The sequence below is a fragment of the Pseudopipra pipra genome, chromosome W (genome assembly GCF_036250125.1).
Source record: "Pseudopipra pipra isolate bDixPip1 chromosome W, bDixPip1.hap1, whole genome shotgun sequence".
Classification (NCBI taxonomy): Eukaryota; Metazoa; Chordata; class Aves; order Passeriformes; family Pipridae; genus Pseudopipra; species Pseudopipra pipra.
This window is the reverse complement of record NC_087580.1, coordinates 5,675,900-5,697,732: the sequence shown is the minus strand read 5'-3', so window position 1 is coordinate 5,697,732 and position 21,833 is coordinate 5,675,900. Positions and strand designations below refer to the sequence as shown.

At 59.4% G+C, this 21,833-nt stretch overlaps 3 protein-coding genes across 3 annotated transcripts in view; all 3 read right to left on the bottom strand.

Annotated features, from left to right (window-relative positions):
- LOC135404423 (zinc finger protein 501-like) overlaps positions 1–21,833 on the bottom strand; it is a 127,466-nt gene that overhangs the window by 47,007 nt on the left and 58,626 nt on the right. The gene's annotated exons all lie outside the window — the stretch shown is intronic.
- LOC135406252 (uncharacterized) lies at positions 9,153–19,782 on the bottom strand. Its single transcript, XM_064640682.1, is given in 10 exon segments — positions 9,153–9,781; positions 10,049–10,169; positions 10,172–10,332; positions 10,965–11,234; positions 11,747–11,970; positions 12,043–12,101; positions 14,380–14,486; positions 18,456–18,533; positions 18,536–18,736; positions 19,435–19,782. Coding segments are annotated over 10 exon segments (2,082 nt in total). The 5' UTR covers positions 19,754–19,782; the 3' UTR covers positions 9,153–9,239.
- On the bottom strand, positions 14,656–16,512 carry LOC135406253 (class II histocompatibility antigen, B-L beta chain-like). The gene is given in 5 exon segments (XM_064640683.1): positions 14,656–14,663; positions 14,777–14,855; positions 14,857–15,059; positions 15,607–15,876; positions 16,389–16,512. Coding segments are annotated over 5 exon segments (645 nt in total). The 5' UTR covers positions 16,474–16,512.

The following is a 21,833-nucleotide window of genomic DNA, read 5'->3' as shown; positions in this document are numbered from 1 at the left end:
TTGGGAGCTCAGGGGGACCACCCCCCTTTCCCAACCCCAGTGCCCAAAGACCCCCATGGGACCGTCCATCCCTCCAGACCACCCCCCCTTTTCCACCCCTCTCCCTGTTCCTTCCACTTTTCCATGGTCCCCTCAATCCCCAGCCTCCCCAAGATCACTTTTGGGGTGTCAACCCCCGCTTTTTCCCCCTCTCCCACCCCTTACACATCATTCCCCCAGTCCCCAGCCCCCTCATGCTCAGTTTTAGGGTCCCACCCTCCCCTTTTCCCCACTCTTCTGACCTCTCCCACCCCTTTCCCATCAGCCCCCAATTCTCAGCCTCCCTTCCCATTCACTTTTGAGGGTCCCACTCTCCTCTCACTCATTTGGGGTCCCACCACCCCTTTTATCCCCTCTGACTCACCGACCCCCCCTTCCCAACACCCTCTCTCACCCCAGAGCTCCTCGCCTGCAACGGGGGAGGCTCCCAGTAACACCAGAGCCCATGAAAGTCCCCCCAAAAAAGGGTTAGTTGGAGTCCTGGATAGACTCTGAGTGGGTTTGGGGGTTCCTTGGGGGCTGTGGGGTGGTTTAAGGGGGTCCCAGCACACTTTGGGATGCGTTGGATGCCATGTTGGGGTGCAGATGTCTCCCCAAAGCTCCCCCAGAACAGGGTGACACAAGGGGGGAGCACAGAGGGGTCCCCATTCCTGATCCATCCTGGAGCAACCACACTGGGGGCAACTGGGATCAGAGTGGGAGCAGCTGGGCCCCTGCTGGGCTCATACTGGGATCATCCTGGGAGTGACTGCAATACTACTGGGAGTATGTAAGAGGCACTGCAACCATGCTGGGGACAACTGGGATCAAACTGGATTCATTGAATCCCCTGGAATTTACTGGGATCATACTGGGGGTGACTGGACTCATAGTGGGATCATCCTGGGAGCAACTGGGACCATGCAGGGGCAAGTGGCATCCTCCAGGCAGTGCCTCCCATTTCTGAGGAGAGAGTTAAAAAAACCCCACACCCCTCCACAGCCTTTGGAGGGTCTTCAGCTTGGAATGTGGATATGTTGGTTGGTTCTTTTGTGTGGGTCAATCACCCAAGGCAAAAACTCCCCTCCCCCGTTCAACATCCCCCCCTTACAGCAATGCAGGGCAAAGAAACATTCCCTGACTGGTTTTTTTGAACAAGTAAACCTGTGACAACCTCCCAGGCTGCTGAGCATGGTCAAGGAGGCAATGAGGGCCCAGGGCTGCAAGGATCACTTGTCTCCTCATGGTGGGACCATAAATGGGCAGAAAAGAAACCCCCAAGGCTCAATTTGGGAGCAAGAGTGGGCAGCCATTCTTTGTTATCAGCCCCTCACCCATGGGAGGATCTTCCCCCCAACCATGAGTGTGCCCCGTTCTCCCCCAGCACAGCTGAGATTTACTCACAATTTTACATATCCAGCAAATGTCTTACATATTCACTCCTTCCCTCACAAAGATCACACCCATGGGAATTAGCTCAGGGAGGTCCTTCTGAAGTCCTTCCAAAGTCCTTATTTGGTCACTGGGGGTCTTCTGGTGGCCTCTTGGTGGTCTCTGGTGCTTGTTTGGAGCTTGAACTTTACTTGACCTTGTCTGTTGAGCAGAGTATTTACAGCTGGATATAGAGGGCCCTTGTTCAGCATCTCTTCTCCAAAACCTGGACACTTATGTGACAACTACTCCAACTGAAAAGCATTCAGAAACTTCCTGATTTTGGAACTCCCCTGCCAGAAACTTCCACTGTAAAGGCCCTGGAAAATTGCTGAGCAAGGGAGAATTCCTGCTCCCAGGAGAGACCCCGCCTGGTTTGACGGGAGGCCTGGGAAGGACCCCCCTGGCAGAAGCTTTCCCCCCAGGCTCTCCAAGCTCCCGGCTGTGGGCAAAGCCAGCCCATGGCCCAGCGGGGTGGGCTGGGGCTGCCCAGGGGCAGGAGACACGGGCACCACGGAGCGAGGCCAGCGGAGCCCCAGTGGGCCGGGGCTGGAGCGCCCGAGGCACGGGAGAGGCTGGAGAGCAGGCAGGGAGCCCGCAGGCCTGCCCGCTCCCAGCTGGCAAGGGCTGCAGGCAAAGAGGCAGCTCTGCAGGCCTGGAGCAGCACAGGGGCTCTCCAGCTCTGCCCTCGGCACAGGCCTCTCCCAATGCACCAGGCACAGACGGGCACCATTGCAAAGGGGAACCTTTGAGTCCCAGTTTCGGGGGCAATCACACACTCGCCCCAAGGAGCCACAGCCAAGAGTCTGGGGGCAGCACGGGGCCCTTCCTGGAAATTAGAGAACTTTCCTAATCTTTCCATGGGCCCACTTTGCCTTTGGATTCGTTGTTTCCATTAATCACAGAGGGGGTGTTAGGCCATAAATCACCTTTAGCCAGCACACAGCAACAATTCCTCACAAGCTACTTTGGAGAGAACACAGCTTGGGAAAAGCACTAGAACTGTCAGTTTTGTGAGAGTTACCCTTGATAAGCTTCAGGGAACAAAGCCTGGGAGAGAAAGATGTGTTCTTGAGCCTGGATATCTGGAAACAAGGGCCTTCTGCAGAAAGCAGCAGGTAAGGAGGAAGATGAACAAAGGCTCAGCATTTGTGGGGGAAAATGACCACTGGAGGAAAGAGATGCTAAAAAAGAGTAAAAGTGTGAACTAATTAGCATAAGCAACAACAGAGTAAGAGTGGCTACAATACTAATTAATGAAATGGAACAATGAAATTGTGCCATTTGGAACTGATGAACATTAATTTCTTTGTCAAAAATGTGTAAATGGGTGCAAAAGTGATGTACTGCTGTCTGTGTGAAGGCAGCATTGTTGTTGGCCACATACACAGCCAGCAAAGAAAGCAATGCCTTGCTTTGTCACACTAAACCCATGGTGTTAGAGGGTTTGATTGATCTCAACAATGTCAGAGCATTTGGCAACACCCTCAGCAGTCAGTCACTTGCACTGCCAGCATGGGGGCCAAATGCTGTCCTTGGAAAAAACATGGACTGCCATCATTTCCAGGAGCCCAGCTCCAAAATTTGGATAGCACTTCCCAAATTGGATATGTCTGGGGATTGCTGCCATGCTAAAAGGGCCAGGACAGAAAGCTGCTGCTGGCCTTTGCCTGCCCTGGGAAACCTTTCCTCTGCCCCCCAGCACTGGGGCTGGGTGCTGTCCTTCCCAAGGAAAGGGACTGTCATCCCCCCCGGGAGCCACCTCCAAACCTTGGATGCCACCTGCCAGCCTGACTCTGTCAGGGATTGCTCCCACCCAAAAGGGGCCAGCACAGGAACCTGTTGCTGGCCTTTGCCTGCCCTGGGCACCCTGTCACCTGCCCCTGAAACACTGGGGCTGGGGGCTTTCCTTCCCAAGGGCAGTTAATGGCACCAACTTTCAGGAGCCCACCTCTGAGCTTTGGGCATCATCTCTGTCCTGCAAAAGGGGCATTTCCTCAGACCCTTTGTGTTCCCTTGGTCTGTCACAGCCCCAAGAAGGCTGAGACCCTTGTTCCTGACCACTTTTAAAGAGGATTTGAAGCTTGAAGTCTTTTAGGAAACTAACCCAAAAGAGTCCCCCATTTCCAGCAGTGGCTTTCCTGCATTACTGGAGGGAGCAGTGAGAATTTTGGGATGAAGTCTTTACTCTCCTGCTGATGAGCTCAGAGTCGGTGTCTCCTGTGCTTTGGCCACGGGGCAGGGCCTCCCTGCCCTTTGGTCCCTGCCTCGTGGCCACCCCTGTGCCAGGGGATACTGTGCAGGCCACCTGGAAACAAACCCATTCCAGCCCAGCATTCCCCTGTGTGCCCACTGCAATGTGCACCAGACACCCTGAGGGAAGAAACATTTCCAGAGGAGAAGACTTTGCTCTTCCTGCTGCAGCCACAAATGGGAAAAATGAAACCCTCCAACTCTGTCCTTTTTGTATCAGCAAGTCAGGCACCACTTTCTTCTGGCCAGGGGGTGTGTTGGGGATAACTCCAGCCCTCCCTGCCCCCCCCAGCCTTTTCACTTATTTATATGTTTTTAGCAAAGAAAGAATTTAAAGGGCATTCTAAATTCCATCATCCTCCTTAGTATTTAGTATTCTATCCTCTATTGGTTATTGACTTCTCACTTCTCATGCAAATTAGTCCCCATTTTTCAGGCTTTTTATTACCCTTTTCCCAGGTAGTGAGTTTCCAACACCTATTATATGGCCATTGTTTATCTCTTCTTTATCTTCTAGTTCCTGCACCATGTCCTTGTGGTCTGTAAATTCTGCGTTCCTTGTGTCCACTTTCAGCAATCCATCTCTCTCCCCAGGCTTTGTTCACTGAAGCAGATCAGGGCTAGTTTAGCAAAACTCAGAGTTGCAATAATTTTCCCAAGCCTGTTCCCACAAGAGCAGGTGATGACAAACTTTGCTAAGTGCTGGCCAATAGTGACTTAAGACTAACCCACTGTTTAGGATGAATATTCTGGTTATGATTCACTAAAGCAATTAACTAACAAGTTAATGAACACCATTAATTTAAAGGAATCAGAAAATGATCTCGTTCCCAGCAGCAGCACCGAGTGCCCGGAGCCGATGTGTGCAAGTGCTGGGCTGGAGCAGAGACGTGCTGGAGGGGCAGATGGCAATGGGACAGCCCAGAAAGGGGAAACGCTTCCCCCCAGGCCAGGGAAAAGTTGGGTTGGTCTCTGCAGCCCTGGCAGGAGAGGCCTTTGCTGTCGAGGGGTCTCTGCAGCCCCTGAGGGGCTGTGCTGGAGGAGAAGCTGATCTCAAGGCAGGACAGAGATGCTGAAAATGTCTTTGGGTTGGCACATGCCGTGATTCAAGAACACTGACAATCATCCCACAGAGCCTTGGTTGAATCATCAGGTGGGTGATGAAGGGACAGAAGGGCCTGCAAAGCCTGGGAGCAGGTCCCCCATTCCATTGCAAGTGGAAACACCGTGGGATCTCCTGGCAGGGCAGCAGGGCTGGGCACAGGCAAGCCAGGAGATGCTGGAGGCTGTGGCAGACAGCTCTGGGCCCCAGACAATCCCTGGGCTGCCCAGGGCTGCTCTCTTGCTGCCAGACAAGGGGGTCTGGCTGGGCAGGGGAAGGCTGAGGGAACCAGGGCTGCAGGGAGCAGGGAATGGTGGAGCTGCAGGACAAGGAGCAGAACAGCCCTGCAGGGCTGCAGCAGAGCTGATGGCAGGGAGCTGCCTTCAGGGCAGGGATTCTGCCCCTGGGCTCGGCCCTGCTGAGGCCACCCCTCGAGTGCTGGGCCCAGTTCTGGGCCCCTCACTTTGGGGAAGATGTTGAGGTGCTGGAGCGTGTCTGGAGAAGGGCACTGGGGCTGCTGAAGGCTCTGGAGCACAAGTGCTGTGAGGAGCAGCTGAGGGAGCTGGGCTTGTTGAGCCTGGGCAGAAGGAGGCTCAGGGGGGACCTTCTCACTCTCTACAACTCCCTGACAGGAGGGGGACCCGGGGGGGGGGTCGGTCTCTTCTCCCAGGCAACCAGCAGTGGGACAAGAGGGCACAGCCTAAAGCTGCACCAGGGGAGGTTTAGGTCAGACAGGAGGTTCAAGTTCTTCCCAGAAGGGGTGACTGGGTGTTGGAATGGGCTGCCCAGGGAGGGGGTGGAGTCACCGTCCCTGGAGGTGTTTCAGAAAAGACTGGATGTGGCTCTCAGGGCTATGGTCTAGTTGACAGGGTGGGGTTGGGTCATGGCTTGGACTCCATGAGCTCAGAGGTCTTTTCCCACCTCGTTGATTCTGTGATTCTGGAATGGCCCCTTGGTTCCATGAGGTTTTGCAGTGTCACAGTGGCCCTTTGATTCCATGAGGTTCCACAGGGTCACAAAGGCCACTGGATTCCATGAGGGTACCAAAGGTCTCAGGGCTCCTTTGATTCCATGAGGCCCCACATGTCACACTGGCAACTTTGTTCCATGAGGCTCCACAGTGGCCCTGGGTTCCTTTAATTCCATGAGGTCCCGCAGTGTCACGATGGTCCCTTGATCCCATGAGGTTCCGCAGTGTCCCAGGGTTCCTTTGGCTCCATAAGGCTGATCTCGGGCTCTGAGACACAACTGAACCAGCAGTGGTTGTCCAGAATGTGCCCTAGAAAACATCTGTGTAACCAACTACAAAGGAGAGAAACCAGCCAAGGAAAGGAAAGAAACAATCAAGGAAGGAACTCGTGGTTCACAGAAGCAGCAAAGCAGGCAAAGGTGGGGTGTTACAGAATCCCAGAATGAAAGAATGTGCGAGTTGGAAGGGACCCCAGAGGGATCATCAAGTCCAACCCTCAGCCCTGTCCAGGACCATCCCCAAGAGTCACAGCCTGTGCCCCAGAGGATCATCCAAACTCTCCTGGAGCTCTGTCAGCCTTGGTGCTGTGCCCACTGCCCTGGGGAGCCTGTTCAGTGCCAACCACCCTGGGGGGGAAGAACCTCTTTCTAACATCCAACCTGACCCTGCCCTGACACAACTCCAGGCCATTCCCTGGGGGCTGTCCCTGGTCCCCCCAGAGCAGAGCTCAGGGCCTGCCCCTCCTCTACCCCTCCTGAGGAAGTTGCAACTGCTATGAGATCTCCCCTCAGTCTCCTCTTGTGCAGCTGAACACCCCAAGTGCCCTGAGCTGCTCCTCCTTTGGCTTCCCCTGCAGAGCCTTCCCCATCCTGGTGGCCTCCTTTGGACACTCTCTACTGGCTCCATCTCTTCCTTCCATTGTGTCCCCCCAGAGTGCCCCACTATTGAGGTGAGGCCGCCCCAGGGCAGAGCAGAGCGGGACAATCCCCTCCCTGGCCCGGCCATGCTGGGCCTGATGCCCCCAGGACAGGGTTGTCCCTCCTGGCTGCCAGGGCACTGCTGACTCCTGGCCAAGTGGGAACCCCCCAGGACCCTCAGGGCCCTTTCCCAGCACTTCTCTCCAGCCTCTCATTTCCACTCAGTCCCCACATCTGGGGTTGCCCCATCCCAGGGGCAGAATCCGGCACTGCCCCTTGTTGAACTTCCATGGGTGGTGATTCCCAGCCCTGGGATCTGTCCAGGTCTCTCTGCAGGGCCTCCCTGCCCTCCAGGGACTCAGCAGCATCTCCCAGGTTGGGGTCATCTGCAAACTTGCTCCGTGTCTTTTCCAGTGCTGCTGGCGGGGCCCGGCAGGCCTTGGCTGGGGGGAGCCGGGCGGCCTCTGCGCGTCCCATGCTGGGGAGGGGACAGGAGAGGCAGCACAGTCAGGACAGGGCTGCCTTGAGTCAATCCTCTGCTGCTTTACAATCTCCTCCAAATTCTTTGGATTTCTTTGGGGGAACTTTGTTCAACTCAGCTCTGTGCTGCTCAATGAGAGCACTTTCCTTGACCGGGCAGGAATTCTCACCCTCCCCATTGCTCTGAGCCTGAACCCTGGACAGCTCTGAGGTCCCAAAGGGCTCCCTGTGCCCCAGTGCAGACTCAGGGGAGCTGCTCTGCCCACAAGTGACCTGCTGCTCAGCACACAGGTTCCCTGTGCTATTTGCACCTCTCTCTTGGTGGATGATCCACTTCAAAGATGTTTAAAAAAAAAGTGGGTTTTTGTGAAGACTCCACTTGCAAAATCAATTCCGCCCAACTCTTCCCTCTTTCCCTGTGCAGCTGAGCAGAGGGCGATGCAGAGGAGTGCTCAGGCTCTGCTGCCTGGAGCTGTCCCTGCCAGCAGCTGCTTCCCTGTGCCCAGGGCTGGGCCCTGGCAGTGCATCCAGAGCCCATCCCAGCCCTGGGTGCTCAGCTCTGCCCTGCAGAGCCCTCCTAGCACAGGGCACTCTGGTGCCCAGAGGCACCTCTGTCTGGGCAGGCTCTGATGGCAACAGCAGAGCAACCCTGAGGAGGCTGGAAAAGCACCACTGCTGCTGCCTGTGAGGCCCAGGGGGCTGATTTCTGACACTCCCTGCACCATTACCCTCAGAGAAGAACAGCTTTGGATTTTCCATGCTTCCTCCTGAATGGAGACATGAATTGATCTTTCTCATTGCCCGTCCCTGGGAACCGGAAGCAGAACACTGGAAGTACAGGATCCTTCCCTTTCAGGATGCCCCTGCCTTGCTGGATTTCTTCAAAATTGTTCTTAGAAATCTCCAGCAGTGCCCTCAGCCCTGCTGGGCTGTGCAGAGGAGCTGCTCCTGTGCAGAGCTGTCTCTCTGCAGCACTGCTCGCTTGCCAGGAGCTCCCTGTGTGCCAGGAGCCCGACCCAGCTCAGCAGCACAGACACAGCCCCAGGCACTGAATGACCCTCGGGGGTTGGGGATGAGTCCCTGAACATCAGACAAAGAGCAAGTTAAAGAAACCTCTGAAGAATTCAAAGTCAGATCCAAGTCCACAGTTTCTCCTGGCGTTAATGGGTCCCACTGAGGGCCAGCACTCAGAAATTGTCCCCTGCTTCCAGTTAGAGCCGAAAACTGGAGGCAGTGATGACAGGTGGGGACAAGCAAAGTCCCGAGGTCTGTGATGCTGAATAAATCTGGCTTTGTTTTGTTCTTGCAAAGGGCCAAGGCCTGACCCCCAGCCCGGGGAAGGGAGATCCTGTGCCTGCCTCATTCCTCAGGGCTCTTGCTGGGGCTCTGGGATGTGGGGATGGGCAATGGCAAGGGCAGGAGCATGGGGCAGCACCTCTGTCTCAGTTGGATGAGACTGAAGTGTTTTGCTGAGGGGGATGAGTTATGAGGAAAACCAAACTCCTCCCTCTAAGCAACTGTAAATCGGAAATTAAGAGATTCCAGTTGAGGCAGTATGGAAAAAGGAAAAATAACAGCTCTTTATTAAAGGATATCTGTGTATTGGCAGAAGAACAAAAAGGGGAAAAAGTGGAAAAGGAGAAAAAGGGGCTCTTCCCACAAAACTCCCGCTGTCTGTGGCTGGCTGTGGCCGGGAATTCCCCCTTTTGGCCGATGAACACACGCCACTGCCAACGCGGGAGCGCAGGAGGGAAAGGGCGACCTCCTCCCCAAAAGGTTCCTCTGGAGGGGGGTCAAACCTCTCCCATGAAGTCCGAGCAGGTCCGGGCTGGGGGCAGAACAGGGTGCAGGAAACGAAGGCAAACGGGAACCAGCAAACAGCCAGATGAGCAGGCCGAGAACAAAAGGACCTCGGAGCCTCTCCAACACACCCCTTGCCTGAGTTAAGGCCAAAGTGAAGGGCCTTGCCCTTTGCCCCAGGAGAAAGCAAAAAACTCCACCCCCCCAGAGCCTTCTGAGGGCTCCGAACCTGCAATGTGGGCTGGGCCAGTTCTTTTGGGGGTGTGAGTCACCCAAGGCAAAGCCCCCTCCCCCATTGAACATCTTTCTTTTCCAGTGGGGGAGGGGAAAGAAAAATTCCTGCTTGGTTTTTTAGAAGAAGTAAAGCTATGACAGGGATCCCCTCCCCCCTGCCCTCAGTGCCCCCCAATAACAGGGACTGGGGAGAACTGGGAACCTTTCCTGGGAACACTGGGAGCAGCCGGCTGGGGTCAGAGAAAAGCAGGATGGAGGGGACACACGACCCCCCAAACTCATCGTGGGGATGGACTGGGGGGTCCTGGCTGGGTCCGAGGCCACGGGGAGGGGCTGCGGCCGCCGGCGGCTCAGGAGTTCTGTGGGGAGAGAAAAGGGGGTGAGAGAAAAAGGGCTGGGGGGGTAGGGGGGGCCCAGAGGCTGTGGGAGAGTAAGGGGGGGGACATGACCCCCGGGGACCCCCCTTTACCTTCTCCCGCAGGTAGAAGCCGAGCCCCAGCGCCAGGAAGACCAAGCCCAAGACGAAGCCCCCAACCCCCACCAGGATCTTGCTGCGGACGGTGTCCGGTGGCATCTCTGGGGGAGCCGGGGGGGTCAGCACCCCCAAAACCTCCTTCCACCCACCCCCCGGCACCCCACAGAGCCCGGCCCGCTCTCCCCCAGTCCACCCGGGGGTCCCTCAAACCTCCTGCCAGGCCCTTCCCAGCCCCTTTAGGGATCTCACCCAGCCCCTCTCGGCCCCTTTAGGACCCTCCAACCCCCCTCCCAGCACCTCCAGCACCCACCAAACTCCCTCCCAGTCGCCCCCAGTGTGCCCCCGGTGCTGGGGGGGCCGGGCCGTACCCCAGTGCCGGCTGAGGGGGTGCTCCAGGCTGATGTGCTCCACCTGGCAGCTGTAGGTGACCCCGCGCCGGGGGGGGATTTCCAGCAGCACCAGCACCTGGTAGCTCCAGTCCCCGTTGGGGCCACCACGTCGGTGGCCACCACGTGCTCCGGCAGCTCCTGCCCATCCTGGAACCACCTCACCTGCACCGGCGCAGGGTAGAAATCCATCACGGAGCAGAGCAGGCGGCCGGGGCCGGGCTGGGAGCTCGACAGCACCAGCGAGATGGACACGCTGGGGGGCACTGGGAGGGACGGGGGAGACACTGGGATGAGCTGGGGGGCACTGGGAGGGAGGGGAGAGGGCTTGGAGGACATTGGGAGGGACTGGGATGGCACTGGGAGGGACTGGGATGGCAGTGGGAGGGACTGGGAATAGAGTGGGGGAGAAGGGGCTGGGCTGGGGGGGCACTGGGGAGAGAGTTGGGAGATGTGGGAGTGAAGTGAGAACGACTGGGAATGGAGTGAGAGGGTCTGCGAGTGGACCGAGAGGGTCTGGGAATGGAGTGAGAGTCACTGGGTGTGGCTGGTCTGGCCTGGGAAGGAAGCGATCGGGACTGGGAGGCTGAGTCCTGGTGAGGGAACTCTTTGCTTTGGGTCTGCCCGGCAACAGATGAGTCATAGAGAGGCGTATTCTCATTGGCTGAGGGGCGGGAGCTCGATGACATGAACGCGTGGAGACGCGGTGGGGCACTGGGAGACACTGGGATGGACTGGGAGAGACTGGAGTAAACTGGGAAGAACTAGGAGGGCGAAAAAGGCCACGGGATGGGCACAGGGAGGGTTGAGGGATCTGGGGTGATTCCCAGGGAGGGTTTGAGGGGCTCCAGGGTCATTCCCGGGGCAGGGGCCGAGACCCGCTCTGCCCCACGCTCACCTCTCCTCTCCACGGCAGGCAGAATGTACACCCCGTAGTTGTGCCGGCAGAGCCAGTCCACCGCAGACCGTTTGCTCTCCATGAATTCTGGGTCGCTGTTCCAGTACCTGGCAACCTTCTCTCCAATCGGGGTGTCCCCGACAAACACCCCCACATCGCTGTTGAAGTGCACGTACTGCTCCCGGTTGTAGATGACCCTCACCACGTACCTCACCCGCTCGGTGCCGTTGATGAAGTGACACTCGTACTTTACCAGCTCCTGGAACACCCCTGTGTGTGCAGGACACGGGTCAGGGGGTGCCCCGTCCCCCCCATCATCCCCCAGCCCCCCACAGCAGGCTGGCAGCTCAGGGGGCCACCCCGGACCCTCCTTTCCCACCCCCCTCTGCCCCACGGACGCCCCAGCACCAGCTCTTGGCTTGGGGGAACCCCCCCATCAGCCCCCCGGGGATGGACAAGGGGGTTGGGGAACCCCCCAACGCGGATCCGACCCCCCCAGAGTCCCAGGGAAGAGCTCCAGGGATCAAGGGACACCGAGGGACACCCAGGGCACCCCTCTGCCTGCTCTCTCACAGCCCCTTGCCCCCCTCTCCCACCCCTTTCCCACTGTCCCCACAATCCCCAGACCCCCCCAACCTCACTTTGGGGCTCCCATCCCCCTCCCACTCACTCCGGACCTTCCAAACCCCCTCGCACTCACTTTTTTGGGGCTCCCACACCCTCTTTTCTCCCCTCTTGCCCCCCCTTTCAGACCCGACCCCCCTGCCCACCCCCCCGCTCACCCGACAGCTCCTCGCCCGCAGCCGGGGGGGCTCCCAGCACCACCAGCACCGCCAGCACGGCCCCAGCTCCCCGCACACGCTCCATGCCCAGCGCCGGACAGCTGCTGACAGCCCAAAAACAGCCGGGCGGCGCCGTTTTGGGGCTTTTTGGGCGCGCTCTGATTGGCTGAGGGCAAAGTCCGGGAACGGTTTCGAGCACTGTTCGATCCTCGTCTTGCCGGCGACTGATGAGTCATCAGCGCGGCGCGCTGGGATTGGGCGCGGGCGGCGTGGGCGCTTTGGGATTGGCTGAGGGCCGTTGGGATCGGGGGGGGGTCCCGACTGGGCCCGAGGCCACGGGGAGGGGCTGGGGGGGCTGGGGGGGAGAGAAAAGGGGGGGAGAGAAAAGGGGGGAGAGAAAAGGGGGGGAGAGAAAAGTGGGGAGAGAAAAGGGGCTGGGGGCGAGGGGGAACAGGGGGGGCACGGACTCCGTGGGCAGGAGGAGATTTCTGTCCTGGCACTTTTGGTCTTAGAGGAATCTTCGTTCCTCTTGGATTTTGGGAGTCACACGGCCCGTTTCAGCATCCCCGGGGACCCCCAGAGACTGTCCAGAGACCCCCAGAGTTGTGACCAGTGACACCAGTGACACCAGTGGGATCAGTTACAGGGACCAGAGACACCAGTGACACCAATGACACCAGTAAGACCAGTGACACCAGTGAGAACAGTGGGATCAGTAATAGGGACCAGTGACACCAGTGACACCAGTGGGACCAGTGACAGGGACCAGTGACACCAGTGTGACCATTGACACCAGTGACACCAGTGGGACCAGTGACACCAGTGACAGGGACCAGTGAGACCAGTGACACCAGTGAGAATAGTGGGATCAGTAAAAGGGACCAGTGACACCAGTGACAGGGACCAGTGAGACCAGTGACACCAGTTTAGACCAGTGAGACCAGTGACAGGGACCAGTGACACCTGTGAGAACAGTGGGACCAGTGGGATCAGTTACAGGGACCAGTGACACCAGTGACACCAACACCACCAGTGACAGGGACCAGTGACACCAGTGACACCAGTGACACCAGTGACACCAGTGACACCAGTGACAGGGACCAGTGCCATCAGTCCCTTCTAGCACCTCCCAGTCTCTCCCAGTCTCTCCCAGTTCCCTCCCAGTGCCTTTCCAGGACCCCACAACCCCTCCCTCCTCAAAAAGTTGGGGTCTGGGAGTACCTAAACCTCTCTTTCCAGGATTTCTTGGGGCTGGGAGACCCCAAACCCCCCTGTTCCTGGGTTATTGGGAGGATGACATTGCCCAAATCCCCCTGTTCTAAGGAGTTTTAGGGTGTCAATGTTCCCAACCCCCCTATTCTGGAGTTTTTGAGGGGCTGACGTGTCCCAAACCCCCCTGTTCTTAGGATTTTGAGGGTCTGGGTGTGTCCCAAAGCCCCTGTTCCCAGGATTTCTGTAGTCTGGGAGTGCCCAAGCCTCTCTTTTCCAGTATTTTGGGCTCTGGGAGTGCCCCAACCCACCCAGTTTCTGGTATTTTAAGGGTCCAGGAGAGCCCATATCCACATGTTCCCAAGATTTTTGGGGTCTGAATGTTCCCAGCCCCCCTGTTCCTATGAATTTTTGGGTCTGGGAGTGCCCAGAGCCCCCTGTTCCCAGGATTTTTAATGTCTGAGAGTATCCAAACCTCCCTGTTCCCAGGATTTCTGGAGTCTAGGGGTGTCCACATCCCTCCTTTGTGATATTTCGGGGTCAGGGAGTGTCCAAACCCTCCTGTTGCCAGGATTTTTGAATCCCCCCCACTTCTCACCAGTCACCAGGAGTGCAGAGAACTGGGAAGCTTCACTGTGTGTGGGGAGCTGGGGCCGTGCTGGGGGTCCTGGTGGTGCTGGGAGCCCCCCCGGCTGCGGGTGAGGAGCTGTCGGGTGAGCGGGGGGATGGTGGGAAAGGGGGGAAAGAGGAGGAAAGAGGGGTTGATGTCCCACATCCTCCTTTTCTCCACCTTTCTGACCTCTCCCACCCCTTTCACATCATTCCCCACTCCTCAGACCCATCTCGCCCCCATCCAGTTTTGGGGGGTACCACTCCCCTCCCACTGAATTTGGGATTCCCACCACCTCTGTTATGGGGTTTAGGTGGGTCCTGGCACCTCTTGGGGTGCACTCGGTGCCCCGTTGGGGTGCAGATGCCCCCACAAAACCCCCCCAAGAAGGGGGTGACACGTGGAGGTCTCAGGGGGTTCCCCATTCCCGATCCACCCTGGGGCCAGTTCTGCCCCCCTCAAACTCTGCTCCCCTCGCAGTTTCCCCCTAAGTCACCCCCAGCCCCTTCTCTCCAGTGAGCAGGACTGCAGAGCACTGAGAAGCTTTACTGGGAACACTGGGAACAGCTGGTTAGTGTGGGAAGAAATGCGGGGAAGGGGGGGACATGAAACTGCCCCAAAATCAGCACAGGGTTTAAGGAATCCAGGGTGGTCCTGGAGGCCACGGGGAGGGGCTGCGGCCGTCGGCGGCTCAGGAGCTCTGTGGGGAGAGAAAAGGGGGTGAGAGAAAAGGGGAGGGGGGGGCAGGGGGGGCACAGAGGCTGTGGGAGAGCAAGGGGAGGGACATGACCCCCATTTGGGGACCCCCCTGTACCTTCTCCCACAGGTAGAAGCCGAGCCCCAGCGCCAGGAAGACCAAGCTCAAGACGAAGCCCCCGACCCCCACCAGGATCTTGCTGCGGACGGTGTCCGGTGGCATCTCTGGGGGGAGCCGGGGGGGTCAGCACCCCCAAAACCTCCTCCCACGCACCCCCCAGCACCCCACAGAGCCCGGCCCGCTCTGCCCCAGCCCACTCCGGGGATCCCTCAAACCTCCTGCCAGTCCCTTCCCAGCCCCCTTAAGGATCCCACCCAGCCCCTCCCAGACCCTTTAGGACCCTCCAACACCCTCCCATCACCTCCAGGACCCACCAAACTCCCTCCCAATTGCCCCCTTTCCCCCCCGGCCCCCCTGCCAGTGTGCCCCCGGTGCTGGGGGGGCCGGGCCGTACCCCGGTGCCGGCTGAGGGGGTGCTCCAGGCTGACGTGCTCCACCTGGCAGCTGTAGGTGACCCCGCGCCGGGGGGGGGATTTCCAGCATCACCAGCACCTGGTAGGTCCAGTCCCCGTTGGGGACCACGTTGGTGGAAAACACATCCTCCAGCACCTCCTGCCCATCCTGGAACCACCTCACCTGCACCGGCGCAGGGTAGAAATCCATCACGGAGCAGAGCAGGCGGCCGGGGCCGGGCTGGGAGCTCGACGGCACCAGCGAGATGGACACGCTGGGGGGCACTGGGAGGGAGGGGAGAGGGCTTGGAGGACGTTGATAGGGACTGGGATGGCTGTGGGAGGGACTGGGAATAGAGTAGGGTAGAAGGGGATGGGCTTGGGGGGCACTGGGCAGAGAGCTGGGAGATGTGGGAGTGAAGTGAGAACGACTGGGAATGGAGTGAGATGGACTGGGAATGACTGGGCTGGACTGGGAAGGAAGCAAGCAGGACTGGGAGGGAACTCTTTGGTTTGAGTCTGCCTGGCAACTGGAGCGTCATCAGAGAGACGCGCTGGGATTGGCTGAGGGGCGTGAGCTCGGTGGCCTCAGCGGGGTGGAGACGCGGGGGGGCACTGGGAGAGATTGGGATGGACTGGGGTGGACTGGGGAGCACTGGAGGGGACTTGAATGGACTGAGATGGACTGGCAAGAACTGGGATAGGGCAAAAGGACTCGGGACAGGCACATGGGGGTCTGAGGGGTCTGGCGTAATTCCCAGGGAAGGATTGAGGGGTTCCAGGGTCATTCCCGGTGCAGGGCCCGAGGGGACCCGCTCTGCCCCACGCTCACCTCTGCGGTTCACCAGGAACGGAGTGGACACCTCGTAGTTGTACCCGCAGTATGTTTGCACAAAATCCCGCATGATCTCCATCCATACCTGGTTGCTGTTCCAGTCCCTGGCAATGTTCTCCCCACGCGGGGTGTCCCCCACATAGACCCCCAAATCGCTGTCGAAGTGCATGTACTGCTCCCGGTTGTAGATGTACCTCAGCACGTACCTCACCCGCTCGGTGCTGTTGATGACGTGACACTCGGACTTTGCCATAAACTGGAACACCCCTGTGTGTGCAGGACACGGGTCAGGGGGTGCCCCGTCCCCCCCATCATCCCCCAGCCCCCCACAGCAGGCTGGAAGCTCAGGGGGCCACCCCGGACCCCCCTTTCCCACCCCCCTCTGCCCCACGGACGCCCCAGCACCGGCTCTTGGCTTGGGGGAACCCCCCCATCAGCCCCCTGGGGACGGACAGGGGGGTTGGGGACCACCCCACTGCGGATCCGACACCCCCCCCAGAGCCCCAGGGAACCGATTCAGGGCTCAAGGGACACCCAGGGACCCCCAGGGCACCCCCGTGCCTGCTCTTCCACACCCCCTTTCCCCCCTCTCCCACCCCTTTCCCACTGTCCCTCCAATCCCCAGACCCACCCCCCCTCACTTTGGGGCTCCCACCCCCCTCCCACTCACTCCGGGCTTTCCAACCCCCCTCCCAGTCACTTTTAGGGCTCCCACACCCTCTTTTTCCTCCTCTTCCCCCCTTTCACACCCCATCCCCCTGCCCGCCCCCCCCGCTCACCCGACAGCTCCTCGCCCGCAGCCGGGGGGGCTCCCAGCACCACCAGCACCGCCAGCACGGCCCCAGCTCCCCGCACACGCTCCATGCCCAGCGCCGGACAGCTGCTGACAGCCCAAAAACAGCCGGGCGGCGCCGTTTTGGGGGGTTTGGGGCGGGCTGGGCTTGGCTGAGGGCGCAGTTGGGGCCCTTTTTTCGAGGTGTCTTCCCGGCGACTGATGAGTCATCAGCGCGGCGCGCTGGGATTGGGCGCGGGCGGCGTGGGCGCTTCGGGATTGGCTGAGGGCCGTTGGGGGCCCCCGCGGCAGCCCCAGGGCTGGGGGGGGTCCAAGGTGGGTTTTGAGGGGGTCCCGAATCCCTGGAGCTGGCATTTAAGGTGATCTGGATGCGTTGGAATGATGTTCTGGGTGGCCGCCGGTGCCCAATAACCCCCTTTTCCCCGGGATTTTGGGAGTCTGGGAGTGCCCAAACCTCCCCTGTTCCCAGGAGTTTTAGGGTCTGGGAGTGTCCTAACCCCTCTTTTCCAATGTTTTGGGGTCTGGGAGTGCCAAAACCCCATTTTTCCATGATTTTGGGGGTCTGGGAGTACCCCAAACCCCCTTGTTCCCAGGATTTTTGGTCTCTGGATGTGCCCAAACCCCTCCCCCCGTTCCATGATTTTTGGGGGTCTTGGAGTACTCAAACCCCCTTTTCCCACAATATTTTGGGCTCTGGGAGTGCCCAAACCCCCCTGTTCCCGGGGTTTTAAGCATCTAGCAGAGCCCATACCCCCATGTTCCCAAATTTTTTAGGGTCTGAATGTTCCCAAACCCCCTGTTCCTTGGTTTTTGGGGGGGCTGGGAATGTCCAAAAACCCCGGTCCCAAGATTTTTAGGGTATGGATGTGTCCAAACCCACCTTTCTCCAGGATTCTGGGGCTCTGGGAGTGCCCCTGTTGACCAAAAAACGAGCTCAGGGCGGTCTCTGATTGGCTGAGCCCGATCGGGGCTCAGTTTGGGACTCGTCTGCCCGGCAACTGATGACTCAACAACTGCACTCGCTCCCATTGGCTGCTCTTGCTGCTGACCCCGCCCGGGCCTCGGGGGGTCCAAGGTGGGGTTTGGGGGTTCCCGGATTGCTGGGGATGGGGTTTGGGGTGTCCTGGATACGTTAGAATGACGTTTTGGGTGGTCACGGGTGCCAAATAACCCCCAGTTCCCGGGATTTTGATGGAGTCTGGGAGTGCCCCAACCCCCAATGTTCCCAGGAATTTTAGCATCTGGGAGTGCCCAAACCCCTCTTTTTCAATATTTTGGCCTCTGGATGTGCCCAAATCACCTTTCTCAAGGATTTTTAATGTCTGGCAGTGCCCAAACCATCCCAATTCCCAGGATTTTTTGAGCCCCCCCACTTCTCCCCAAAACAGGACTGCAGAGCACTGAGAAGCTTTACTGGGAACACTGGAAACAGCTGGTTAGTGTGGGAAGAAATGCAGGGAAGGGGGGGACAGGCGACCCCCCCAAATGAGCGCAGGGTTTGGGGGGTCCCGGCTGGGCCCGTGGCCACGGGGAGGGGCTGCGGCCGCTGGTGGCTCAGGAGCTCTGTGGGGAGAGAAAAGGGGGTGAGAGCAAAGGGGAGGGGGGGGCAGGGGGGGCACAGAGGCTGTGGGAGAGCAAGGGGGGGGACACGACCCCCCTTTGGGGACCCCCCTTTACCTTCTCCCGCAGGTAGAAGCCGAGCCCCAGCGCCAGGAAGACCAAGCCCAAGACGAAGCCCCCAACCCCCACCAGGATCTTGCTGCGGACGGTGTCTGGTGGCATCTCTGGGGGGAGCCGGGGGGGTCAGCACCCCCAAAACCTCCTCCCACGTACCCCCCGGCACCCCACAGAGCCCGGTCCGCTCTCCCCCAGCCCACTCGGGGGTCCCTCAAACCTCCTGCCAGTCCCTTCCCAGCCCCGCCAGGGATCCCACCCGGACCCTCCCGGCCCCTTTAGGACCCTCCCACCCCCCTCCCAGCACCCCCAGCACCCACCAAACTCCCTCCCAGTCGCCCCCAGTTGCCCCCCCGGTGTTGGGGGGGCCGGGCCGTACCCCAGTGCCGGCTGAGGGGGTGCTCCAGGCTGACGTGCTCCACCTGGCAGCTGTAGGTGACCCCGCGCCGGGGGGGATTTCCAGCAGCACCAGCACCTGGTAGGTCCAGTCCCCGTTGGGGACCACGTCGGTGGCCACGACGTCCTTCAGCACCTCCTGCCCATCCTGGAACCACCTCACCTGCACCGGCGCAGGGTAGAAATCCATCACGGAGCAGAGCAGGCGGCCGGGGCCGGGCTGGGAGCTCGACGGCACCAGCGAGATGGACACGCTGGGGGGCACTGGGAGGGACGGGGGAGACACTGGGCTGAGCTGGGGGCACTGGGAGGGAGGGCAGAGGGCTTGGAGGGCATTGGGAGGGATTGGGATGGCACTGGGAGGGACTGGGATGGCATTGGGAGGGACTGGTAATAGAGTTGGGGAGAAGGGGATGGGCTGGGGGGGGCACTGGGGAGAGAGTTGGGGGATGTGGGAGTGAAGTGAGAACGACTGGGAATGGAGTGAGAGGGTCCGGGAATGGATCGAGAGTGTCTGGGAGTGACTGGGATGGAGAGGGAATGACTGGGCTGGACTGGGAGTAACTGGTGTGGACTGGGAAGGAAGCGCTCGGGACTGGGAGGCTGAGTCGTGGTGAGGGAACTCTTTGGTTTGGGTCTGCCTGGCAACTGGAGCGTCATCAGAGAAGCGCACTGGGATTGGCTGAGGAGCGTGAGCTCGGTGGCCCCAGCGGGGTGGAGACGCGGGGGGGGGGCACTGGGAGAGACTGGGATGGACTGGGATGGACTAGGAAGGAGTAGGGGGCATTGGAAGGACTGGGAGAGACTGGGATGGATTGGGAAGAACTTGGAGGGGCCAAAGGGCACGGGGATGGGCCCAGGGAGGGCTGAGGGGTCTGGGGTTATTCCCAGGGAGGGTTTGAGGGGCTCCAGGGTCATTCCCGGGGCAGGGGCCGAGGGGACCCGCTCTGCCCCACACTCACCTCTCCTCTCCACGCTGAACGGGGTGAACACCTTGTAGTTGTGCCGGCAGTAGTTGTCCACTTGAGCCCGTTTGTACTCGAGATATTCCTGTTGGCTGTTCCAGTACCTGGCCTGGATCTCCCCATACGGGGTGTCCCCCACATGGATCCCCACATCGCTGTCGAAATGCGCGAACTGCTCCCGGTTGTAGATGTGCCTCTCTGCGAACCTCACCCGCTCGGTGCCATTGATGAAGTAACACTCGGACTTTACCATCCTCTGGAACACCCCTGTGTGTGCAGGACACGGGTCAGGGGGTGCCCCGTCCCCCCCCATCATCCCCCAGCCCCCCACAGCAGGCTGGGAGCTCAGGGGGCCACCCCGGACCCCCCTTTCCCACCCCCCGCTCACCCGACAGCTCCTCGCCCGCAGCCGGGGGGGCTCCCAGCACCACCAGCACCGCCAGCACGGCCCCCGCCAGCGCCAGCTCCCCGCACACGCTCCATGCCCAGCGCCGGACAGCTGCTGACAGCCCCAAACCAGCCGGGCGGCGCCGTTTTGGGGCTTTTTGGGCGCGCTCGGATTGGCTGAGGGCAAAGGCCGGCGCCGGTTTGGGGCCGTGTTGGAGCCTGGTCTTGCCGGCGACTGATGAGTCATCAGCGCGGTGCACTGGGATTGGGCGCGGGCGGCGTGGGCGCTTTGGGATTGGCTGAGGGCCGTTGGGATCGGGGGGGTCCCGGCTGGGCCCGAGGCCACGGGGAGGGGCTGGGGGGGCTGGGGGGGAGAGAAAAGGGGGGGAGAGAAAAGTGGGGAGAGAAAAGGGGCTGGGGGGGGCAGGGGGTCAGGGGGTCCCAGACTCCGTGGGCAGGAGGAGATTTCTGTCCTGGCACTTTTGGTCTGGGAGGGATCTTTGTCCCTCTTGGATTTTGGGAGTCGCGCAGCCCGGTTTGAGCACCCCCGGGGACCCCCAGGGACTGTCCAGAGACCCCCAGAGTTGTGACTAGTGACACCAGTGACACCAGTAACAGGAACCAGTGACACCAGTGACACCAGTGACACCAGTGAGAACAGTGACACCAGTGGGACCAGTGACATCAGTGACAGCGACCAGTGATACCAGTGACACCAATAACAGGGACCAGTGACACCAGTGAGACCAGTGAGAACAGTGGGATCAGTTATAGGGACCAATGACACCAGTGACACCAGTGACACCAGTGGGACCAGTGACACCAATGAGAACAGTTGGACCAGTGGGATCAGTTACAGGGACCAGTGACACCAGTCACGGGGACCAGTGAGACCAATGACACCAGTTACACCAGTGGACCAGTGACAGCAGTGACACCAGTGGGATCAGTTATAGGGACCAGTGACACCAGTGACAGGGACCAGTGACACCAGTGGGACCAGTGACACCAATAACAGGGACCAGTGACACCAGTGACACCAGTGACACCAGTGACAGGGACCAGTGCCATCAGTCCCTTCCATTGCATCCCAGTCTCTCCCAGTTCCCTCCCAGTGCCTTTCCAGGACCCCCCAACCTCTCCCTCCTCAAAAAGTTGGGGTCTGGGAGTACCCAAACCTCTCTTTCCAGGATTTCTCGGGGCTGGGAGACCCCAAACACACATTCCTGGGTTATTGGGAGGCTGACATTGCCCAAATCCCCTGTTCTGAGGAGTTTTAGGGTGTCAGTGTTCCCAACCCCCCTATTCTGGTGGTTTTGAGGGGCTGACGTGTCCCGACCCCCCCGTTCTCAGGATTTTGAGGGTCTGGGTGTGTCCCAAAGCCCCTGTTCTCAGGATTTCTGTAGTCTGGGAGTGTCCAAGTCCCTCTTTTTTAATATTTTGGGGTCTGGTAGTGCCCCAAGCCACTCAGTTTCTGGGATTTTAAGGGTCTAGGAGAGCCCATACCTCTGTGTTGCCCAGATTTTGGGGGTCTGAATGTTTCCAACCCCCCCTTTCCTAGGATTTTTTGGGGCTAGGAGTCCCCAAAACCCCCGTTCCCAAGATTTTTGGATATGCCCAAACCACTTTTGTCCATGATTTTGTGAGTCGGGGAGTGCCCAAACCCCCCTGTCCCCAGGATTTTGAGCTCTGGGTGTGCCCAAACCACCTTCATCCAGGATTTTTAGTGTCTGGGAGAGCCCAAACCCCCCTGTCCCAGGAGTTTTAGGGTCTGGGAGTGTCCTCACCCCTCTTTTCCAATGTTTTGGGGTCTGAGAGTGCCCAAACTCCTCTGATTTCACAATTTTGGGCGCCAGGGAGTACCTAAATTTCTTATTTCCAGGATTTTTTGGGGGTTGGGAGAGCACAAACCCCACTGTTCATGGGGGTTTAGGAGGTTGACATTTGTCCAAACCCCCTTTTCCCAGGATTTTGAGGGTCTGGGAGTGCCCAAACCCCCCTTTTCCCAG